At 39.5% G+C, this 21,652-nt stretch overlaps 4 protein-coding genes across 4 annotated transcripts; 2 read left to right on the forward strand and 2 right to left on the reverse strand.

Annotated features, from left to right (window-relative positions):
• The first annotated feature begins 560 nt into the window (after positions 1–560).
• On the forward strand, positions 561–1,313 carry LOC147165992 (C2 calcium-dependent domain-containing protein 4C-like). The gene has a single exon (XM_086089544.1). The coding sequence runs from the start codon at positions 561–563 to the stop codon at positions 1,311–1,313; it is 753 nt and encodes a 250-aa protein (XP_085945670.1).
• Positions 1,314–3,169: 1,856 nt separating this feature from the next.
• On the reverse strand, positions 3,170–9,639 carry oaz1a (ornithine decarboxylase antizyme 1a). The gene is given in 6 exon segments (XM_086090071.1): positions 3,170–3,664; positions 3,747–3,832; positions 4,038–4,213; positions 5,097–5,183; positions 5,185–5,251; positions 9,407–9,639. Coding segments are annotated over 6 exon segments (681 nt in total). The 5' UTR covers positions 9,526–9,639; the 3' UTR covers positions 3,170–3,518.
• Positions 9,640–10,639: 1,000 nt separating this feature from the next.
• Positions 10,640–13,352, forward strand: LOC147165994 (uncharacterized). Its single transcript, XM_086088262.1, has 5 exons — positions 10,640–10,871; positions 11,000–11,034; positions 11,133–11,267; positions 11,717–11,793; positions 12,587–13,352. Coding segments are annotated over exons 2-5 (333 nt in total). The 5' UTR covers positions 10,640–10,871; positions 11,000–11,033; the 3' UTR covers positions 12,707–13,352.
• On the reverse strand, positions 13,205–20,288 carry amh (anti-Mullerian hormone). The gene is made up of 7 exons (XM_086088260.1): positions 20,040–20,288; positions 18,309–18,599; positions 18,069–18,244; positions 17,882–17,987; positions 16,970–17,060; positions 16,479–16,888; positions 13,205–15,301 (listed from the first exon to the last, which is right to left on the reverse strand). The coding sequence occupies exons 1-7, from the start codon at positions 20,185–20,187 to the stop codon at positions 14,901–14,903; spliced, it is 1,623 nt and encodes a 540-aa protein (XP_085944386.1). The 5' UTR covers positions 20,188–20,288; the 3' UTR covers positions 13,205–14,900.
• Positions 20,289–21,652: the final 1,364 nt, after the last annotated feature.

A 21,652-nucleotide genomic window follows, 5' to 3' on the forward strand; every position in this document is an offset into this window, starting at 1 on the left:
TTTGTTCCTGTAAAATGTTCAAAGTCTGAATTGTTCAACCTCCAAAACATTTGTTCCCATAGGAAATAATATGAATGCAATTAATCCGTCCCCAAGCTCCAAAAACAGAAAATTCCTATTTTAATTTCTGTTTATTAAAAAACAACAACATGTACAGTATTTAAATCGATTAATCGATTCTAAAAACATTCGACACTAACTCAAAATCCAGTAATCTTATTCCAGGTATGGTGGAACCTGAACTGTTTTTGTCACTTATTTGGAAAAATACGTCAGTCACGCCTTCTGTCTCTGACAAACTCCCCCTTGTTATGCTTTGATAGCAAAAATAAACCAAGTAGAACTTAATTAATTCATGTATCCGTCAAAGAGCGCTCTTAGCATATGAAGAGCTTTCGAGGAACGCTTCCATTGTTGACAGCGGGCTCCCTAATTGGCCACCATTTCCGTTGCCGGCCTTCGTCACATTTGCGCAAGTGCTGGGTAAAATATGGCGGGGGTTGGGGGACGAGAATATAAGAGTGGTGTGTGCTGGCGAAAAGGGAAGGAAGTCTCACAGGATGTCGAGGGACGCCGTGACGAGGACGCTCAGCATCGGGGCCATTAGCAGCAAAGTCAAGGCGGATGATTACACGGCGGCGCGCAGGCACAGCAGCGCAGGGGCGCGTGCGCTTCTCTGGGCCACAAGCAATGCCAGATCTTTCGGTCGCTCTCTGGGATCCAGCCGCGAGAACATCTGCCCCAAGGTCCTGACCCCGGACAGCATCCCGCAGTTCACCATCCCCAGCCTGCTGGTGCAGAACGGCCTCAGGACGCAGGGAAGCCACGCGGAGCCCGAAGAAGGCTGGGAAGGTTCACGGAGTTCTGGGATGGAGCGGACAGAGTCTTCCTCGTCCTCGTCCGGGTCCCGGCTGGAGCTGTCGGCGCGCAAGGCCGAGCGTAGCGACTCTGTTCCGTTGCGGCACAGGAGAAGACAGCTGCAGAGGGAGGCGTCCTACCCCTGGTGCCACGCCGATGCTCAGCACTGCTTGGACCCGGCCAGTAGGGCGGCGCTGTCCCTGCCCCACCTGGCCAAGGTGACCACCCCATACGGCTTTCTCACCTTGAGCCAGAGCCCGCAGATGGCCAACGAGGAGGAGCTGCTCTGTCAATCCGGGATGCGGCGGAGTAACAAAGACGAGGTGACCCCGGACTCGGAGACGAGGGCGGACGTCTGCCGGACCGATTCGGTTTCAACCTCCTCAATCAGACAAGACAAGCTTAGACGGCGCCTCCGCATGGCCATAAAGAAACGCATCCCCTTCTGCCATTAACTGACTCTACCAATGAGAGCCTTTGTAGCATTCTTGTGTCAAATAAAAATGATAAACCAGCATCATCTGAGCAGCATTGTTGTTGTGTGCATCACTTGTCACTAAAACTGTGGAAATGCTGAGATACAAGCATTCCGACAAATGTTACTGTGCATTTAAAAAAACGGTATCCTGCAATCAAGCATTCTCACTTTGTTTATGAATCACAAAAGTCACATTTGAAATGCTGAGAGATGAGCATTCCAACAAATGTTATTGTGCATTGAAAAATGTTGAGTGAATGCAGAGACATTTGCATTCACACTTGTGCTGTCTGAATGCTGAGACAGATATGCCCACAAAAGTACATTAATATTGTGTGAATGCTGAGAGATATGCATTCACACTAATTTTCATATTTGTGTCATTTAAAAGAATTGTGCTGTGAGATGAACATTCACACGAGTGAATGCCAAGAGACAGTCATTCAGACTAATGCTATTTTACATAAGGAACTAAATATGTAAATGCTGGGAGACAAACATTCACACTATTTAAATGTTATGAATGTTGCATGAAAGCTGAGGGATGCTGAGAGATATGCACTAACATTAATGATCATAGTATCAATATTGAGTGAATGCTGCGAGCCAAACATTTAGAATTTTGCTATTGTGTGTCAAAATTAATTGTAAGAACGCTAAGACGAGCATTTGTGCATTAAAATTAAAGACAAACATTCATACTAATTTTGTATTTTGAATTTTGCATGAAAGCTGAGGGATGATCATTGAGGCTAATGCTTTTTTTGTGATGAGAACTAGCTGAGAATGCTGAGAGACAATACTAATCGACGTGCAAATGCCGAGAATCAATTGTCATTGCCAGTCAGTGCTATGATGTCATCCCATGTACAGCTCACGTCCTCTAGGGGGCATAGTTGTTCATCCGGGGATTACCATCATGCGGTGATTTTTATTAAAATAAATTTGCATTTAGGCTGATGTAACCCCTCAGCATTAACACACAGGTTGGTCATTTTTAGAGTAAGCCTCCTCAATGGACAGCGTTTTATGTTAATATTTCTATCTTTTAAATGTCAGGCTGTCGTCTCCGTTTTCTTGCGTCAGTTTTAACATTATGCAAGGCTGGAGTGAAGAGTCTCTTACGCTAATGATGCACCTGCGCCGGCCACGCGGCTGTCATCACATGATTGTCCGCGGTGGGCCTGAAGGAGCCCTACGTGACAAGAGGGGGCGAGACAAGTGGATGTATAAACAGTCGCCACATTTGTTTATGGGCGTGACGTAAGCGTTTTGCTGCAAAATGAGGGATTTCTCTTCGAATGCAATGAGCAGCAGAGTCCACTTCAATTTGAGCACATTTACGGAGAATATTTGAGCCTAATTTGATATAATTTAACAATTTTTAGAGTAACTCCTACTCAATTCGTTAAAAAAAATATATATATAGCTAGATTTTCCATTTATATTTTTAGATCTATTGTATTTCTATATACGTAGCTATTTTCTATACATGGGATACATTTGGTCAATAACAGTGATTTTCAAGTGATAAGCACGCTGTCAAATATTGCAAATCAATGTAAAAGGTTCACTTGCATTTAAGTTCCATACATTTGAATTTAATCTTTAACTGTTTTTAAACATTTATTTTGGTACAACTGTTTGCTCACTTACAGATGTACTTATACATTTTCATTGGCATGTTTATTTATGGCCAAGTGTTTTTTCAAATCAATAAACTTTAATTCAGACTATTATACTTACGTACAAATAGAGGTTACGTCGCACCGTCCTAACGGAACTCCATTGTGTAATGCGGGAGCAAATGTCAGGAAAAGAGACCGCCGTGAATACGAGGTGAGCACTTTTAATCGGTTCAGTTTCAACATGCAGATTTCTATCAAGTGAATAGGAGCATCAAATGAAAATCATGCACACATAGAAAACAACAACAATCAATATAAACAGGAGGATCAACTCACGATGACTATGCAAACCAATCTAGCTGGAGGAGTACGATGAATTCAAATGTAATCATAAATATCAGCTTGTGCGGATGATGGGGTGAACAGGAAGTCATCACTAAACATTAAAGGAAGTAAAATGCTAATACATAGGTGACTAAAGGAGACTTATATTTCCTCTTTGATTACAATACGTTGAGACGTGGATGAGAAAAGAAGGTGCGCGACTGCTCATTCTAGTCGTCGTCGGAGGAGGAGGAGGAGGAGGAGTCTCGCTCGATTCTGTAAGCCATGAAGAAAGCGTCGGGGCGGGCGGGGACAAGGGGATGGCCCGGTCTCACAATCTCAAAGCCCAGGAAACTGAATGTGCGCAGCAGGGATGCTGTGGAGAGACAGCAAACCATAACATGAGCTCACGAGTCGGGCTCAAAGAAAACCGGTAGAGCAAACACGTTATCCCTCACCTCGATCGTCGCGGCTCTTGTGGAAACAGATGAACACGTGCTCGCCCTGCAGCTGCTCCTCGGCAAACTCCAGCATCAGCGCAAAACTGTGTACGCAAATGTTAAATGCGCCGTTGTGACGTCTGCTCTCAAGAATGTTATTAATTGGGCACGACCAAAGGTTAGTAAACAAAAAAATAACAAAATAAAAAGAAACCTGTGTTTTAAAGAACTAAACGAATATTAAACTACAGCTTACATTATAAAAGATAAATATAACATATTTAAATAAAAGCCTATTTTCCAACTGACCTGTCTTTGCTCCCCTCGGGCAACGCTCCCGGGGGGATTTCGATGTAGAGGTTGCCCGCTTTGAGCGCCGCCCTCCAAACGCACTTCTTGCTTTCGGAGAAGCGCGGCTCAAAGAGCAGGAAGCGCACTCTGCTGTTGGCGGGGGCCGGCTCCTCAAGAACCAGCAACTGAGCATCCTGATGGAAGGAAAAGACCAAAACGTGGACATTTGACATGAGGCTTACAAAAAATAAAAAGATAAAATAAAATAAAAGATACAAAAAGAAACACTTGAAAATCTGTCACAATGCGACGCATAAACAGACTCCAGAAATAAGGCAGGCAACAGCGGACACTAAGGGCAGAAAATAAAAAGCAAGACTGTGGAGACTGTGAAGTAGGGCCCAAAATTGATCAAATCAGCAAATACCAAACCATTTTTTTGTTGTATTATTTTTTTTGGTACACTTTAATACACCATAAGAACAAAGATAGTGATGTTCAAACCTCCCCCCCCCCCAAATAAAATAAAGAAATAAATCAAAATCTGACAGATTAAAGTACCCGGTAATGTAAAATGGCCAATTAATCGGTTATCAGAATGATCATAATTGACCTAAAAAAAAAAAATCCAATTGGTGAAGTATAATGCATACTTCAGTGTCTCCAGTTAAGGCACAACAACAGGGTACGCTAACATGAGTGTATATGTTATCCAAGAAGAGACTAAGGCAGAAAAACAGACTGCTGTGGAAAAAATTAAGACTATGGATTATACTACAGCAGTGTCTAAAGCTAAATAATAGCAACTGGGTAAGAAAGCTGAGCATTATTCAGGAGGAGAATAAGGGCACCCAAAAATAAAATGCCTGCATTGGCTGGCAACCAGTTCAGGGTGTCCCCCACCTAGTGCCCAAAGCCAACTGGGTTAGGCTCAAGCACCCCTGCAACCCTTGTGAGGAATAAGCAGTGTGTTGTCCAAAAGGGCAATGAAGGCAGTTAAGAAAACAGACCGCTGCAGCAAAGTGGAGACTAAGGCAGAGCACAAGCAAAATTCGTAAGAAACCAAAACGCACTTACGGAATAGAATAGCTTAGCTGAAAGATTGCGATCCCGCTGGTCATTCCCTCGCCCACCTGGGATCTTCAGGGGTGGGTGAGGGGCATCAGGAGCACCACAGAGGCCCCGGACACGGGTTACTGCAACAGCGGGAGCACCTCCTCGGATTGGAGATACTGCGGGAAAACACCAGCACGTGTGAACACGACGCCATGGGCCAGTGGAAAAGTTCTGGAGGTTCTGTTGCCTGACTGCACACGCCACCTTATTTAAAGAACAGACTTGGCAGCCATTTTACAGCCTAGTCAGTCATCTGTGGCAAAAGACTTTAATGAGTGACCGTGTACGAGACATTGCGGTAAAGTGATGAGGGGAACTTTGAACAGGCAGGAAGAGGGGGGGGGGGGGGTAGCACATTGTGGAGTTTGTGACTAACAGCAAAATAAGAATAAGAAAAAAACATGATGGATATAGTAATACGGACGCCATTTTATCTGTGTGTTAACTACAAAAATAAAGGAAGAAGCAAACTTACAGTATCAGTTACTTGCTTTTTAAGATTTTAGTTGTAATATTTTTTTTTTTAGATTTACACTTCAATTGTATATCATACAATGTCTAATCTAGAACTTTACTTATTTTTATTAATTTTCAATACAAGCTTGCTTTTATTATTATTCTTATGTTATTATTTTGTATTTATATTACTGAAATGGTATTTTTGTTTTTAATGTGACTCTTGTTTATTAAACACAGTATTTTTTTTCTTTCTACGTATAAAATGTTTATTATGCTATGTGAAAAACACCTATGTCCATTTATATTTTTAATTTTTACATTTTTGGGATGTCTGCATTCACTTTTATCCCCCAAATGTATAAATAAATAAAAAATAATAATGACATTTTAAAAAATTGGAAACATTTTTTTTTCACATAACAGCGACGATATTATATTCCGATTTATTTTAATTTAAAAAAAACATTAGCATATTTTAATATTTTATGTACATAATTATTTTATTAGCACATTACCTCAGCATAAATATATAATGTACTGTACATGAACAAAAAATAACTAAAAGCAATTGTGTGGCAGCATAGTGTGAATGAATTCAAAATTTTCTGGGGGCTATTTTTCTACATAATGCACAAAACGCACACTCCTTAAAAATACTTGTGTGTCTTGGCAAGGCAGACATTTTCCCATCACTGCTGACAAGCACACAAAAAATCTTTGTGTAAACATTAGCCCGTTTTAGTGGAGCACTAACGTGGGCTTTATGGCCGCCATCGTGTTCCTGCCTGGAGCTGTGACACGCGACACTTGCACGGCGACAGATGCAGCGCGAGCGTCGCTGCATGCGTGCACACTGTAACATCGGGTGAGCGGCTGCCGTGCCCTGGCACGTCCGCGCTTACGTAAGTGACGCTGGCGCGCTATATGTGGTGCAGAGGCGTGAAATCCAAATGCAACGGATGCTAACACTTGTACAACGGTGAAGAATGTTATAGGGCTGGCGTTCCACAGCAGGTTGAGCATTCCAATTAGGATTTAATGCTATTTACTTTAAGTATGTGTGCAAGGTTAGGCTAAGTCAAACTGATTCGAGGCTATTCGTGTAGTTACTGACAGCTTGGAGCGCCTTGATCGTTTGTGTGTGCGTGTGTTTATCCCCAAAATGTTCCATGTCTTGCGTAACACTGAAATAGTCGCATACTGTCCGTCACCACACGAGTAACTCAATTGACTTGAATGTGAAATAAATGTTTCCCCATTGAAATTAACTGAAACATTATTGATCCGTTCTCCCCCTTTTTATTACATTTTCAATAAAGCCAAGTAACACTCTACTGAAAAATACAAAACATAATAAACTGCAATAAAAGAGAATGTAAAGAAATAAACGGGTTTTATAAAGTGCAATTAAGCCCAAGGTCCATGCAAAATAGGAATTGGGTGTTGTCGTGTGTCTTCAAAGGGCGTGGCCTATTGAGTGACATCAGGAGCTCTGACTCCAGCTCCGGTTGGCCCTTTATCACTACAGTGTGAGCGTCTCCATGCTCCTTGAGAGTGTTTTCATTTTGTATTTCGGAGTTTGGCCTGTTTAATAAACAGCTGGATCACAGATTGCCTTTTTTCCACTTATGCTTGCCATTCAAATTTAAACAATAAATCGACCTTTCAATTCATAAGTAAAAAAAAAAAAACATATTATTTGGACACTCAAGTCAACGTAGTGGTAACCGATTTTTTGGGGACCATCTATTTCCATGTGCACTACTAAGTGACCCATCTGATATGGCTGTGTTTAGTTACATTAGTTGGGTTTCCATCCACCCATTTTTATTCGAATTTTCAAGAAATGCGAAAATAAAACTGTATGGAAACGCTAGAAATTCAAAAAAGGGTCCAAAATTCACAAACGAAACCGATTTTTGGGGGGAATTAATTAAAGAATTGAGATGGAAAACAGCAAAAAAATGCTACGGTTCATCAAGAATTACAAAAGCAAACTAATACAATGTCATCGCTTCCTGTTCTTCTTCTTCTTCTTTTAAAATACTGGTGGATTACATCTCTATGTTGTATACCGCCACCTACAGCGGCGGAGTCTCCTCTCAATATTCGCAAAACAAGAACAGATGGAAACAGGCATAAGTCGCATGTCCTTTTTGCGCATTTTCAGTAAATTTGCTTAAAAATTTCAAGACAATTGGATGGAAACCTGACTATTGATGGAACACATGAAACAACTCCTATATGCAGATGAGACAAAATTGTACATAAATATCTCCACCGGCGTCAACAGACAAATTGCCACCTATGACAATTACTTTGCTCACTTAATGATGTGGACGCAAATCTAATGAATCATATTTAGGCTATATTTAATTGTCTATTCTATTTTTGCAATTTACATTTACAGCAGCTGTGATGACATCAAGCTCATATTGAGGTAAACATTTTTAGGTACATTTACTGGGATTTGCATAATTGATGCAGCCCCAAATGTATATCATTGAATCATCATCATCATCATTTGAACGACAACAAACAAAATGGAGGTTGGTTAATTTCTATGGACGGACCATGGACCTTTGACTTGTTCCAAAAGTCTCAATTATATTCCTTCGACAATCACACTTTAAATACACAGACACAACCAAATCTACCTTTTGCACGTTTATGACGGTAGTTTGCGTTGTAAACATTACACACCACTCTTTGTATGAAGCACTCAACTAAATGAGGGCTGTTTACAAACGACCAAAGTGTACCAGAAGAGAATAACAGGCCTCTATGTTTAATATGACATCACTAAATCACCCCCCCCCCCTCCCCATCCGTCGCAGTGCAGTGGAAAATTCCAGAGTCTTTCTCAACAACGTGAAACCAGAAAGACAACAATCCAACCCCGCCCCCAGCCGACTCCTGTCAGAACTGACCCGACCAACGCAAGCTATACCTGGGTCGAGAGTCTCCCACCCCATGTCAATAACAAGAAGAAGAAGAAAAAAGATAAAAAAGTGGGAAACACAATGAAAACAGTGGAAACTTGCAACCCAAGCTCCTATATCGATTCCCTGCCGAAAAAGAGATTTAATTAATCCCTGGCGGCGATTTAATGTGTGCTAATGAGCTCCCTAGCCGGTCGTCTGACGGAAAAATACTGTACAGTACAACACAAGAAAGCACAAGTCATGTAGAGATTAACCATAGCAACAAAAGCAACCGTCTATAGTAGTCTCGGACGCAATAAAACGTATACAAAATGAAAATATTGTATTAATTATTATTAGTATTATTGAGCGGTGAAGGGGGGAAAAAAACAAAACAAGTATTGTGACGTAATCACACCGAGGCCGTAGCTACGAGCTAGCGCTATTTGTACTCATGACATTGACGTCAACACATTGGGGAATTGTATTCAAATGAGACATTTAAACTTTAAAGCGATGGCAGGGTTTGTTTTTTATATATCTTTTAAATGAACTATGTCATACTTTACAATATAGCTTTAGCATTTGTGACGTACAGGAGCTGCAGCCAACTAAATTATCATAGCCAGTTAGGAGCAGCTTGTTAAGTAAATATAATGTCCATTTTTAAGCAACATTATTCACTATTACGTCATATTTCAAATTGATTTAGTTGTCATTTTACATAAATGCTACATAAGTGTTGAGGAAATAAAAGTAAACAATAAACAAATGTTATAGCCGGAGCCGCTCCAGGAAATAGACGGCCTCTTTTGGCCAGGCCCCGTTAGCTTAGCTTGAGCTCGTTTTATGATCCCGATGACGACACAATAAACAATAACAACGTACCTTTCACTTTCTGGTTTATTACTGGTCTGTTCGATGACGGGCATCTTGGATAAATGTCTTTCTTTTTCTCTAGCAAAACAGTGACTATTCAAAATCGTCTGTAGGTTCGATTTAACCATCCGGACTGCGTCCACACTTGCGTGCCGCTCTCTCGTCCTCCCACCTCTGCTCTGGCAGTTTAGAGGCGCTGACAGGCGGCCAGCAGGCTGCTGCCGCTGGGCTCGGGGTGGGGGTGGGGGGTGTGGGGGAGGGGGGGGGGGGTTCCCATGTGACGAGACTCGTGCGAGACGTGATAAGAAAACGTACATAACGACCATAATCATACACTTGTTCATTTTTATGATACAGTGACGAATGCTTTGAGCTTGTTTCATCATGTGAACTGAACCTTGACTAATTAAATTTTTTTTAACAGTTTTTATTTCATCTTGACTTTTATTTTTATTTGTTTATTTATCTAGTTTTTAAATTTAGTCATAATTCGTTTTTTTGGAGCGGGTTTGTTAGTTTTTCAAAAATGCTTTGTTTAAAAAAAAAAAAGTTAAACATTTTTATTTACTGCATAAGCGGTTCGGATGATGGATGGATGTGGAATATTTGTAAAGACAGATAAAGAGACAGATAAAAAGAAAGGTCAATATTAAGTACGTATTGTGTAAGCAAGTAAACTACAATTCCCAAACGACTGTTCTTCTGTACAGTCGTTTAAAAAAAACTTTATTTAACAATCTTCATTTATATACAGTACATACACAGTGACAGTACATTAAATAATAATTATTAAAATTATATATATGATACATATAAAATATAATATAATACCAAAGATTAACAAGTTTTATAAATGTAATACGTAGTTCTTGCTGCTGTTGTTATTGATATATTTTTAATATATACACACTCTCGTTTTATTATTTATTTTTTAACCAAAATTGTTTTTCAATGTTAGTTTTCATTAATTATAATCACCATACATAGGAGCTTAGTTCCATCACCCTAACAGCAAACGTAACTATAAGTGTATCAATAAAACTAGCTGAGGCGAATATAAATGTTTCTTTTTTTTCCCCGTTAAAGAAATAACACAGCAATCGTATCGCGACATTGAGATTAATAGATTAACACCCCATCTCTCTTTCTCTCTCTCATACTGCACTTATTTTATGTTACAGTTTTCAAGATAAATAATTGAGTGTAAATATTGTGGACACCCGAGCTCGTTTGTTTCATTAGAATCAAAACACATATCTACAGGTGAATAATAGCTCCACCTACAGGTCAAACTCTGTCAATGCTGATGTTTTTTTCCTCCTTGGAAAGCCTTTCTCACCTGTGCCTGTCAATCAAGGTGCCAACAAGCAGGCTGCGTTCACCTCTGCCCTCCCTGTGCAGAACAGTATGAACCAGTAACAAGTGTACTGACTGTGGACGCACAACTGAAGGCTTTTTTTTTTTTTGACTCAAGGTATGTTCCTCTACTTCCTCTTTTGCGGAATTTGACAACAAGATCATTGAAACTATTGCAGCGTCCTATTTTAAGCCACGTGTGCTCAACGCAGTACAAACGTTAATATCAAGCATTCTCATTTGCAGGTTAAGCTCCCAAGTTCACAAACAAGCGTTGATAAGTAAGAATTGGCTACAACACTTGGAAGTCATCCACTGTTTGATCATATCACATGCCGCTTTCAAAGCTAATTTAATATGAATGGTCGTCTCCGCTCAGTGTCATATGACAGGATTTTGTCCATCCAAAATCTGAACGAGGTTTCAGACCCATGGAAGGGCTTCACCATGAACCGCTGCCTGGCGCTGGCGCTGATCGTGCTGCTTGTGGGCGCAGGGGTCCATCAATTTCACAGTGAGTAGCATATTGTATTGTGGATATAAAAAGTGTCCACACCCCTGTTCAAATGCAAGGTTTTTGTGACCGAGATAAACTATTTCAAAACTTTCTACTGATGTAAGCCATAAATTGTACAACTCGATTGAAAAAAAATTAATAAACAAATGGAATGGCGTGGCTGGTTGCGCAAGTGTGCACACCCTCCCATAATGCGGATGTGTCCGCTTTCAAATTTGATCACATTCACAGCCATCCTTGAATGAGTCGGCACACGCCGGCCACCATTTTAACTGCCTCTAATTAACCCCAAATAAAGCCCAGATGTTCCAGAAGGCTTTTCCTGATATTTTTGCTGTCACATTTTACAGCACAAGTTATTTGATCACAAAACACGGCATTTGGGCGGGGCCAGGGGTGAATTTAACTCCACTTTACATATTTGTCCTCAACTTTGTGTCCCACAGATGCTGTTGATGTGTTCGTAGAGGAGACGGGGATAAGATCTTTCATCGGAAGCATTCGAGATGGTTCCATAACTCAGGTTGTTTATTGTCCGCTTATTAATAAATACTTGCCGCTTTTTGGGATCCAGCTTGTCAACTTTTTAGGCTTTCTACTACTATGACTACCACATTCGTTGTCTATTAAAATATTGCACAGGATCTTTGTAACATTTTTATGTTCTATAAAATAAATACCAATTATCAATATAACATCTAATATAATACAAAATGTAAATTAAAAATAAATGGTACTTATTGTTTGGAATATTTTGCGCATATTTATGAATATTTGTTAATGTGAAAAATAATAATTCATCATATTCATAATTATAGTAAAAGCATACTTTTTTGGCAGGGACAAAAAAAAAAATCAAACAATACAAAAAACGTCTTAACAAGAAAGTTTCAGATTTTTGTCAACTATCAATAGTGACCCCCCCCCCCCCCAAAAAAAAAGAAGTTAATATGACATTTTACAGAAGCTGTTTACTTTGTTTTATGACTATCAGTGTATTTTGGCTTTTTGTGGTTTGTTTTGGCCTACTTTCATTTTCCGCTGTGTGAGTTGAGACACTTAAATCCTGTTGCAGGGTCAGTAATACAAAAGTGTAGTCAGTTCAGTGATACGATGACGTTATTTTTCACCTCATTTACTCAAAGTGTACAAATTCGGAAAGTGAACGTTTTTAGCACAGATTGAAATGTGCCAAAAGTGATACGATCTGAAAAACCTGCTTTTTGACAACAAGTCAAACTAAACGTTGAGTCTATATGATGATTATATAACTAACAAATTGAATTGAGGAGTTTTTATATGTCTTTGTTCTCTAGATCTCCTTGTGGGACAAGTTCATGTCATGGTGGGGATCTGAAGAACTCGGAGCGATAAGGAGACGGAAAAAGCCCATCGGCAGTAAAGCCGTCCTGAAACCTAAAGCTGCTAAACAATGACGGACTGAAAATTTCGGATTTAAAAAAAAAAAAGGTTTAAAAGGCAAACGACTTCAGATTTACCATTTTAGCTCATTCACTCCCAGCCATTTTCGCAGAAGCAACCCCCTTCACTCCAAGCTGTTTGACTGGATTTTGACTGATTTTGCCAGGTCCACAGAATATTGTGTTCTATTGCTATAAAAACATGGAACCTACCAAAAGAAAAATCAGCCTCTTCTTTCATCAGGAAAAAAAGCATATTTCTATCTGTTTCAGTTTTGCAGCAATTAGCATTAGAATATAGCTAAGCTTCATCATTATTCACAAATTTGTTTAAAACTGTAGGGAAAACATGTTTTTGCAATATGGCCCTGGTTGATCTCTTATACTCTGCTGCCTGTTTATGTAATAACTACCATTTCTTCAACCGTTCTTTGCAGTTGAGGCTGTATCAAAGCCTTCTATATGCTCAAGCATAAAAAAACCCACATAAAAACAAATACATCTTTGGGTCACTTAAGAGTTAAAATAGAACATATTTATACGTTTTTTGGGAGCAAATGAGTTAATGACTACAAATGAGGAATATAATTTCATAGAAGTACTGTAAAAAAATAAAAACGTAAAAAAGAACATGTCCTGGTGAAACACACATACAGTATACAGGGATGTGATTTTTCCGCTAATTCGCGGAATTCCGCTTTTTTTATCTCCAAAAATAAAATGTTAAAATTTTTTAAGTGGTAAAAAATCCGATTTCGTCTCTCGACAGCATTCCATTTTAGTGTTTCCGTAACTGAAATGAAACTGATCTTGCGATTGGCTGAAGTCTCCGTGTTGACCAATAAACGCGCTTGTTATAAAGGCATAGGAGTATGCCATTGTTTGTTGACCAATAAACGCGCTTGTTATAAAGGCATAGGAGTATGCCATTGTTCATTTCTCAGACGTTTTTGCCGGGTGTTTAAAGAAAGATGTCCGTGATCGAACACAAAGATGCTCCGCGAGTTAAGGAAATTGACAAGATCGTAAAAAACAAGTTTCGATGGGACTGGTTAGAGAAGGATATATCTACAAATGTTGGAAAGAAGACTGTGACGAATTTGTTCAGTGACTTTATTCGGAAGATCGATCGTGCCGGGAAAGCGCTTTGCATTTGGTGCCGTGATACCATTGACTATGGTGGGAGAGGTTTCAAAGCTCTTGAAAGTCACGCAAAGAGCAAAAAACACGTGAAAGAACTCCAGTCAAGAACAACAAATTATTCCATCGCTGGAAGTTTCGGTGCCCAAACGAAAACTCCAAAACTTTACGGCCTCCATCCCTTATTGACATCACAATCGGGAGCGGTAATGGAGAGACGTGATCCACCCCAACAACCTGTACCAGTTGCTGATAGAGTCGTGAATTTTGAGGTCGGTGGTAAACTTTTCAAATTAATCGAAATCAAATTTTCGAAAATATTATAACGTAATAAAAATGGCCATAAATATTTAACATGGTTAATCATTGACACAAACTCAAATGAATGCTGCATGTTTGCACTTTTCAGGTTTCAATATGTTGACTGTCTTGATGTATGCAGTTACAGAGATGATCTTAGTCAATGCATGATTGTGTTTTTACCAGAGCTTGCTGCATGAGGTATTTTATGTTTTTGTCATGCATTATGTATTAAATTAAGAATGATTGATTAAATGATTTATTGCATGGTAAATATATATGATGATATTCTCAGTGATAGTTTTTAAAAGCAAAGGCAGTCCAATGTTTTTGAATGTGACTGATTTTGAGTTGACTAAAACTGCAATTTTATATGGGATAGTTCAATATACATTGAAAATTTATGCTGTTGTTTTGTCTATTTCTTTGTCATCTGAGTGCATTGAAAGTACTCAAAAACACGGAAAACCCATGAGCTCTGGACCTAGCTGAGTGCCCGCGGCCCCCAGACCCCCGGCTAAATTTTCAGATAATTTCACTTTGGTCAAATCACATCCCTGAGTATACACACACAATGTATTTTTGAACAATTATTTTATATACATAGAGTAGTGTGTACTATAAATATTTGTTAGACAGCTACAACGTGTTCCTATATGCACTTGTGAACAAATACATGTAAATAAAAGCAACCCCTAAGAAAATGGTGTCAGTGGTGAGTGAGTGAAGTGGACCCTCACACACCACTACCCGTATATTAGCCTTAGCGTTAGCGACAACCACACTTCTTCGCCACCATATCCGGGTGCGTGTAGAGAAGCGTGCCGTGCTGGTTAAAGTCCACCACCTCCAGGGGCTCGTATTCGAGTGGCACGCAGCACAGCGACCGCTCGTGGACGTTTCCACTCTCGACGTGCGAGTTGAGCAACACGGCGTGGTTTACGGTGTTCATCAGCGGGAAGGTGCAGCGGCCGTGGCAGTTTTTGATGTTGGCCGTGTTGGGACCGACCAGGAAACGCTCCAGTGACACGGTGAGGCTCTTCAGGCGGCATGTGGCTGCCCTGGCCGTGGGGCTCGGATCCGCACGGGCGGCTCGCAGTTGCGGCAACATCTCGCGACCGACCGTCTTCAAGGCTTTCAACAGGAGGAACGCGCAGTACTGGCTTTCTCCTGGGAGCAGGAAGAGATATCGGCAATTAGTGGCAACAATCATTGATGTGACATTGGTTTACAATTGTGTACACCTAGATCAGGGGTCAGAAACCTTTTCGAGAAAAAGAGCCATTGTAGGCCAAATAAATCACCAAAAATGCGTCTGGAGTGGAAAAAGGTTTGAAGATTGGGACGAAGGAAACTGTGTGTTAGTGTTAGTCAAATGTACTGAGGGCCCGGAAGCTATTTAGTGCTGCACCACAACACTAAAACATGCAGCATCCAACACACAGACATTTTTATTCTATTTTTTTAACAATCCCAGACATTTTATGTTGATTTTCTGCCCTTTTTCTTTTGTTTTTCAATCTTTTATGACTACTTTTTGAGCATATTCTTTCCTGCCTTTAAATCAATTTGACATTTTTGTGAAAATTTTTATGGTAATTTGGGGGATTTTGTCCTTTGTTTTTGACACTATAGGTCTTTTTGCAACATTTTCTCTTCTGACTTTTTTTATTTTATTTTATAAATGTTCTACCTTTTATGTGTGCCAATTCTAAAGACATTTGATGGTGATTTTCTGCCCTTTTTCTTTTGTTTTTGAACATTTTATGGCTACTTTTTGAAAGTTTTCTTTTCTGCCTTTCAATTAAATTCTCTGCCATTTTTGGCAATCCGAAAAGGCATGTTATGATCATTTTCTGCTTTTACTCTTCCTTCTGGACATTTTATGGTTAATTTTTGGACATTTTTAGCCATTTTTTAAAAAACGTTCTAATTTTTATAACTTATCAATTTGAACTCTTGCGTTATTAAAAAATAATAAAATACATTTATTTCATCTAAATCAATTCATTTGTAGAATATTTAATCTAAAAAAATGATGCATGTAAAAAAATGTTTATTTTCTACTATTTTTAAGAGATCCACAGGGAGCCACATGTTGCAGACCCCTGTGCATCTATAGATGCATGGTGTTTATGATCCTCTCTATTTTGTGGCATCAGTAGGCCATTACAAACCCGTTAGGTGAATTTTTGCTGTATGAGAACTCGATCCCACAACCTAATATCCTGATTCATTCCACAAATCCTACGATCCTTGTTCCAAACATCTTGTAGTACCTGATGTCCCCATGATCATTTTTGTCATTTCCCCAAATTCTCGTTTTCTATTTTTTTGTGCACATTACCTGATGCCAGGTCCGCCATGGGAAAGGCGCAGAGTTCCCAGAGTCTCTGAAGCCTCTTGATGCCCCTCAGGCCATCCTCCTTGTTTCGTAGAACTTCCATCGTCTGCACAAGGTTCTGCTCCAAAGCGCGTTTGAGCTCGTCCAGCAGACCGAGGGGCATGGCCAGCTCCCCCCGGTGGATGTGGTACGTAGAGCCCGTGAAGGAAAAGATGGTGGGGGCCGACGAGTTGATGAGTCCCGCCAGCATGGACTCGCTGGAAGACAAACCCAGCGTGATGGGGGGCGGAGCCTGAAGGGAGTCCAATCTCAGCGAAGGCACGTGGGGATGATTGTGAGGAAGGGCGTCACTCAGGAAGCGGCGCAGCTCACACAGGAAGGAGAGCGGCTGGGATGAGCCGGAGACTTTGGTGCTTTTGAGAGATGAAATTCAGACTTCAGAATGATAGAAACATTGGTTTGCATTAAACGGGCAAAACAAAATGTGGAACAACCTGATATCGTCTTCACGAGAGAAAAGAAGAACTGGAGTCACGTTGCTGCTTCTTGTATTTCCGCCCGTAAGGAGTTCTTTCATCTTTGTCTCTGTGACAAGTACACTTGGATGAGCGTGCGCAAAGGGGGTTAAAAAATGTACCGGTACTAGTGTATTATTATTATTATTATTATTTATGATTTTTTTTAAATACAGCTGTGACTTGACTCACAAATTTAATATATGAGACCACGCTCGTTCCGGAATCATGTGGAACTAAATGAAATGATGCTGGTGAAATGATGTGCAATATTTTGGAATGATGTGGAAATTATATATTAGTCACTAGGGGGCAGTAGAGCACAAACAAAATTGATGGATGGTTAATAAACATAATACAAGAATACATTTTATTTAATTAATTATTCAAATAAACATAATTTAAGCATTTTATTTTTAAATAGAATTATCTGCATTCAATTATATAGTAACAATTAATAAAATAATTTTCTAAACATTTGGGTAAGGGGGGTAATTTTTTTTCTTCAAATAAATGTTTACACCCCCCCCCCCATAAAAACGCACATTTTTGGAAGGAGATAAAGGTAGCATTTTTTTCCAATTATTTTACAATGCCTTCCACCCCTAAAAAAAAAAGTTGTATATTTTCCCCCAAAAATGTCACCCCCACCACCAAGAAAAGTGAATTGCATTTATTTATTGATTGCATTTTTTGCAAGCAGTATGCCTTATTCTTTCCAAGAACACTTTCATCCTAAGAAAAATGTTGCATTTGATGTCTTTTCGCCTAAGAAAAGTTATGGTATCGAGTCCTGATGTGATTTTTTTTTCTTGAAAAAAATATGAGAAATGGACCAAATAGTGTTATTGTACAACCCAAATAATCAAGAAAGAAAAGGAAAAGACATACTCATGTCAGATGATTTTGAGTCAATGGAGAGCGTCCATCTTTGGTGTTCCGTAGATGCTTGTCCTGTTAGAAGAATATATTGTGTTCCTTCTGACATGCACACAGCCTGCAAAAAGAAAACAAAAAAAACCTGAAACATGGTGAACAAACAAAAAAATTGAATTGACCCAAGTGCAATGAAGTCGACCTGTGTGTTGGGCTGTAGAGAGCGACTGATGAAGGTGATCTGGTCTAAGTCGCCGCCTCCGACGGGACTTTCCAAGGCCAAGAGCAGCACGAGCTTGTGTTGCGGCAAAGAGGATTGCGGGATGTGAAAGTTGAGCACCAGCGCGTCCCGATCCTCCTCCCCCTCCACTAAAAACACTTTTAATAAAAAAAAAAAAAGTTAATACAAATGTTCTAATGACCTTTCTATGTCCCACATTACCTTCAGTGGGATGCAGGAGCTCCAGTCCACCTCCTTGCTTCCTCTTTGCGTCCTTCGCCAGGTCCAACAAGACCGCGGGACTCCCAGATGACGAGCACATTCCGAATAAGGTGGCGCCGCCTGGCGTCAACTGGCCGTCGTCCCGGAGAGCCTCTCGCATGGCGGCCAGCACGTCTTCCAGGAAGCACGCTGTGCTGCTCCGGGTCACAAGGGAGGCCACCGCGGCACGTGTCGGCAACGGCGTCGGAATCCTTTCTCCGGCCTCCTCGGCGCCCACCGGCCTCATAGTAGCTATCAATACAAAAGTCTCATGAACACACTACCAAAAAAAATCTGACGTTACGATGACGACTGTTCTGATATGACATCGTTGATGCCCGGGTCGAGCACTCGTGGTTGATACTTCTTGAAAAAAAAACGATTGATAAACACGCATCTGGTGTTTTGCACAACCAAAGACATTTTGCTGCACAATTGAAACTTGGTCATCAATGGGGTATGGTGGGGTGACCCGACCCCTCACGCCCACCCCTTTGTATGCCCCTGGGTGAGGAACCTTTTTCCTCCATCAAGGGTCATTTTTAAGCCATACTAAAGTCATTATAATACATGGACTAACTGGTTTTGGTTAATTTAGATGTTTTATTTGATTTTAGAGAGAAATGGTGGGCTGGATATATAATTATAATAAAGCTATAGTAATATAGCTATGAAGTTTAGTAATATATTTTTATAATATATTTGAATATACTTGGATCTCTGCCAAAACGTGTTATAATATTTATCTATTATCTATATATATATATATATATATATATATATATATATAAATAGTATATATAATAATGTGAGTAATACTTTAAAGTTAGGACGATAAACTTAAATTATTTTTGATCTGCATTAATATTGTAGAACTACACATATTAAATATTAATAACATAAAATATTATATTTGTATTATGCTTAAGAGTTTTTTTTATGAAAAAAAATATTTAATGTAAAATAATCTTGCATCTGGACTACTATATTCACCGTGTATAATAAATATAATACAATTATATAAAATTTTTAATTGTTAATTATAAAACATATATAAGCATGAATGTTTAAATTGCAATATTATTATTATATACAAATCTGCATAAAATACACTGCTTTCAGTAACATAACTGTTTATTAATGTTATAAACTAATCATAGGACTGCTGTTCAAAAAGCACACAAAACAAAAATTCTTACAATACTTTCTGCTTTAAAAAATAAAAATGTTTGTCCCCTCACACGATACAGCACTGTCAACCATATTATAGTATACTTACATTATAATTATAGGATTGCTGTCATTAAAAAAAAGGATCTTTCATATGTTCTCTACAAAAAATAAAAGTAGCTACACGTATGACTTCTAAAAACATGGAGGGAAAAAAAGTTGGCTATGGCCTTGAAATAGATGGCTTATTATTGTAAATATTAATAATAATTTATAAATTAATAGGATTCCTCCAAGCATTTGAAAAATGAAAGTTGGTTTAAGAATTTGAAGAGATTTTTTCCAATTGAGTTATACCAATTTAAGACATCACATTAATGGTGTAAACAGTTTTGAAAGGATTTATCCTGGTCTCATTTCTAAACATCACAAAAACCTAGCATTTCAACAGGGGTGTGTAGACTTTTTCCAGCCACTGAAGATGATCAAGTGTACCAAGCCAAGCATCCTTTTGAGTCTGACCTGTCATCGCGGCTTCCGTCTGCCGTCCAGGAGAGTCGGTCAGGACCACGGAGCGGCAGCAGCCGATCCAGCAGAACATCAGCAGACCACGGAGGAAGATGCACGGCGACATGCTGTCATGCACACGGACACACTCTGCCGTCTGCATGTGCAACCAAGTCTTATCAAGGGGTGAGGCGTCAAAAGGGCGGGATTTCCTCCCTCACAAAACCACCATCCTTGCCAAAATAGGAAGATATTGTGTCCTTGATTCACGAGGAATCCAGTGAAGGGGGTGAGGGTGGGTGGTCGGTGGGGGTGGGGAGGGGGGAGAGATAAGGTCATATTGGGAACGAAACACATTTAGTAGACTGACAGCTATTTCCACAAAATGTATGGTGTTTCTTGAATTTAAAAATACTAGAAAACATTCTAGATTACGATCTGCAGATGAGACTACTTAAATTTGGTAAAATAAAATAAATAAAAATAAATACAATTTAAAATTATGTATAATTACATATTTTACCAATTATTAAATACAACTACTAGATTTAGATATCATTTATTTACAATAAAAAAATCACTTATTGAATTAGACAGATTAATAAAAAATATGAATACAGTAAGCACATTTTTATAAATCAATAGAATAGGGATGGGCGAGTGCCAATACCATTCCTATTTTAAAGTGGAAGTCAACCAAAAACAAAACATTTAAGTTATGTTCTATGCAGCCCCACTAGTCTAAACACAACATTCTGATTATTATTATATTTGTGGAATATGAGTTAAGCAGCAAAATCTACTCGTTACTTGCTATCAAATGAAAATGACATCAAAGTTGCTCAGGGAACGACCAATCACAGCTCACCTGTTTTCCCCTCACAAGTCCAAACAGGTATTTTCATCTATCAGCACAGACATTTTGAGATTCTACTGCCCTCTGCTGTCGATCCGACCTCAAGTCCAAGTTTACTCTGGGAACGTCACTTGCGTAAACACAGAAAACAGGTGAGCCACCACAATTCAATTAATTCCAGTGCATTGCAGAGGGCAGAATTTCAAAATGGCTGCATCATTTGATGGATGACAACTGGTGGATTCTGATTCATATTAATCAGAACATTTTTTTAAAAGTTTTTTAGACCTGTGGGTGTGCATAGAACAAATAAAGGCAAATGTGTTTTTGAAGTGTTTATATAAGTCGTGTTTGCCTCCTCAAAGTGTCAACAAAGAAGATCTAGATTGTTTCCTCAGAGGTGTTGATGCTCTCACAGCTGCAGTGCAGTTATGCAGACAGTCAAGGTCGACGATTCCAACACAACCAGCCAAAGCTCATTCTTGGATGTCATCAAGCATCACCATAAAGCTTCTCTTTGCTGGGCCGACACGCCGTATTTGTGTCCGCTACATGATCTACTGCAGTCTGGAATTTTGGGGGCTACCATTAAAACATACCGTTATCGTGAGCACAGGTGGTAGACCTCCCTTGCACTGAGGTCCGACTTCCGAGGAAGCTCGTTGGGAGGTCTGCTCCAGACACGCGTCGGCCTGGCTTGGCCGCCACATGTCAATTGGAATATTGCTGCAAAGGATACCACTAAAATCGGGACGTTTGAACTTGGCCAGAC

This window comes from Leptonotus elevatus, chromosome 11, assembly GCF_054856555.1.
Source record: "Leptonotus elevatus isolate MCC_2025b chromosome 11, RoL_Lele_1.0, whole genome shotgun sequence".
In the NCBI taxonomy this organism is placed as follows: domain Eukaryota; kingdom Metazoa; phylum Chordata; class Actinopteri; order Syngnathiformes; family Syngnathidae; genus Leptonotus; species Leptonotus elevatus.

Excerpts from the sequence above, each read along its gene's own strand:
- amh (XM_086088260.1), bottom strand. The coding sequence starts at position 20,187 with ATGCAGACGGCAGAGTGTGTCCGTGTGCATGACAGCATGTCGCCGTGC. Across the intron at positions 17,061-17,881 it reads CTCAAAATCATCTGACATGA|AGACAAAGATGAAAGAACTC; the intron begins GTATGTCTTTTC and ends TACTTGTCACAG. Across the intron at positions 15,302-16,478 it reads CATGGCGGACCTGGCATCAG|GAGAAAGCCAGTACTGCGCG; the intron begins GTAATGTGCACA and ends TCCTGCTCCCAG.
- LOC147165994 (XM_086088262.1), top strand. Across the intron at positions 11,268-11,716 it reads AGGGGTCCATCAATTTCACA|ATGCTGTTGATGTGTTCGTA; the intron begins GTGAGTAGCATA and ends TGTGTCCCACAG. Across the intron at positions 11,794-12,586 it reads GAGATGGTTCCATAACTCAG|ATCTCCTTGTGGGACAAGTT; the intron begins GTTGTTTATTGT and ends TTTGTTCTCTAG.
- LOC147165992 (XM_086089544.1), top strand. The coding sequence starts at position 561 with ATGTCGAGGGACGCCGTGACGAGGACGCTCAGCATCGGGGCCATTAGC.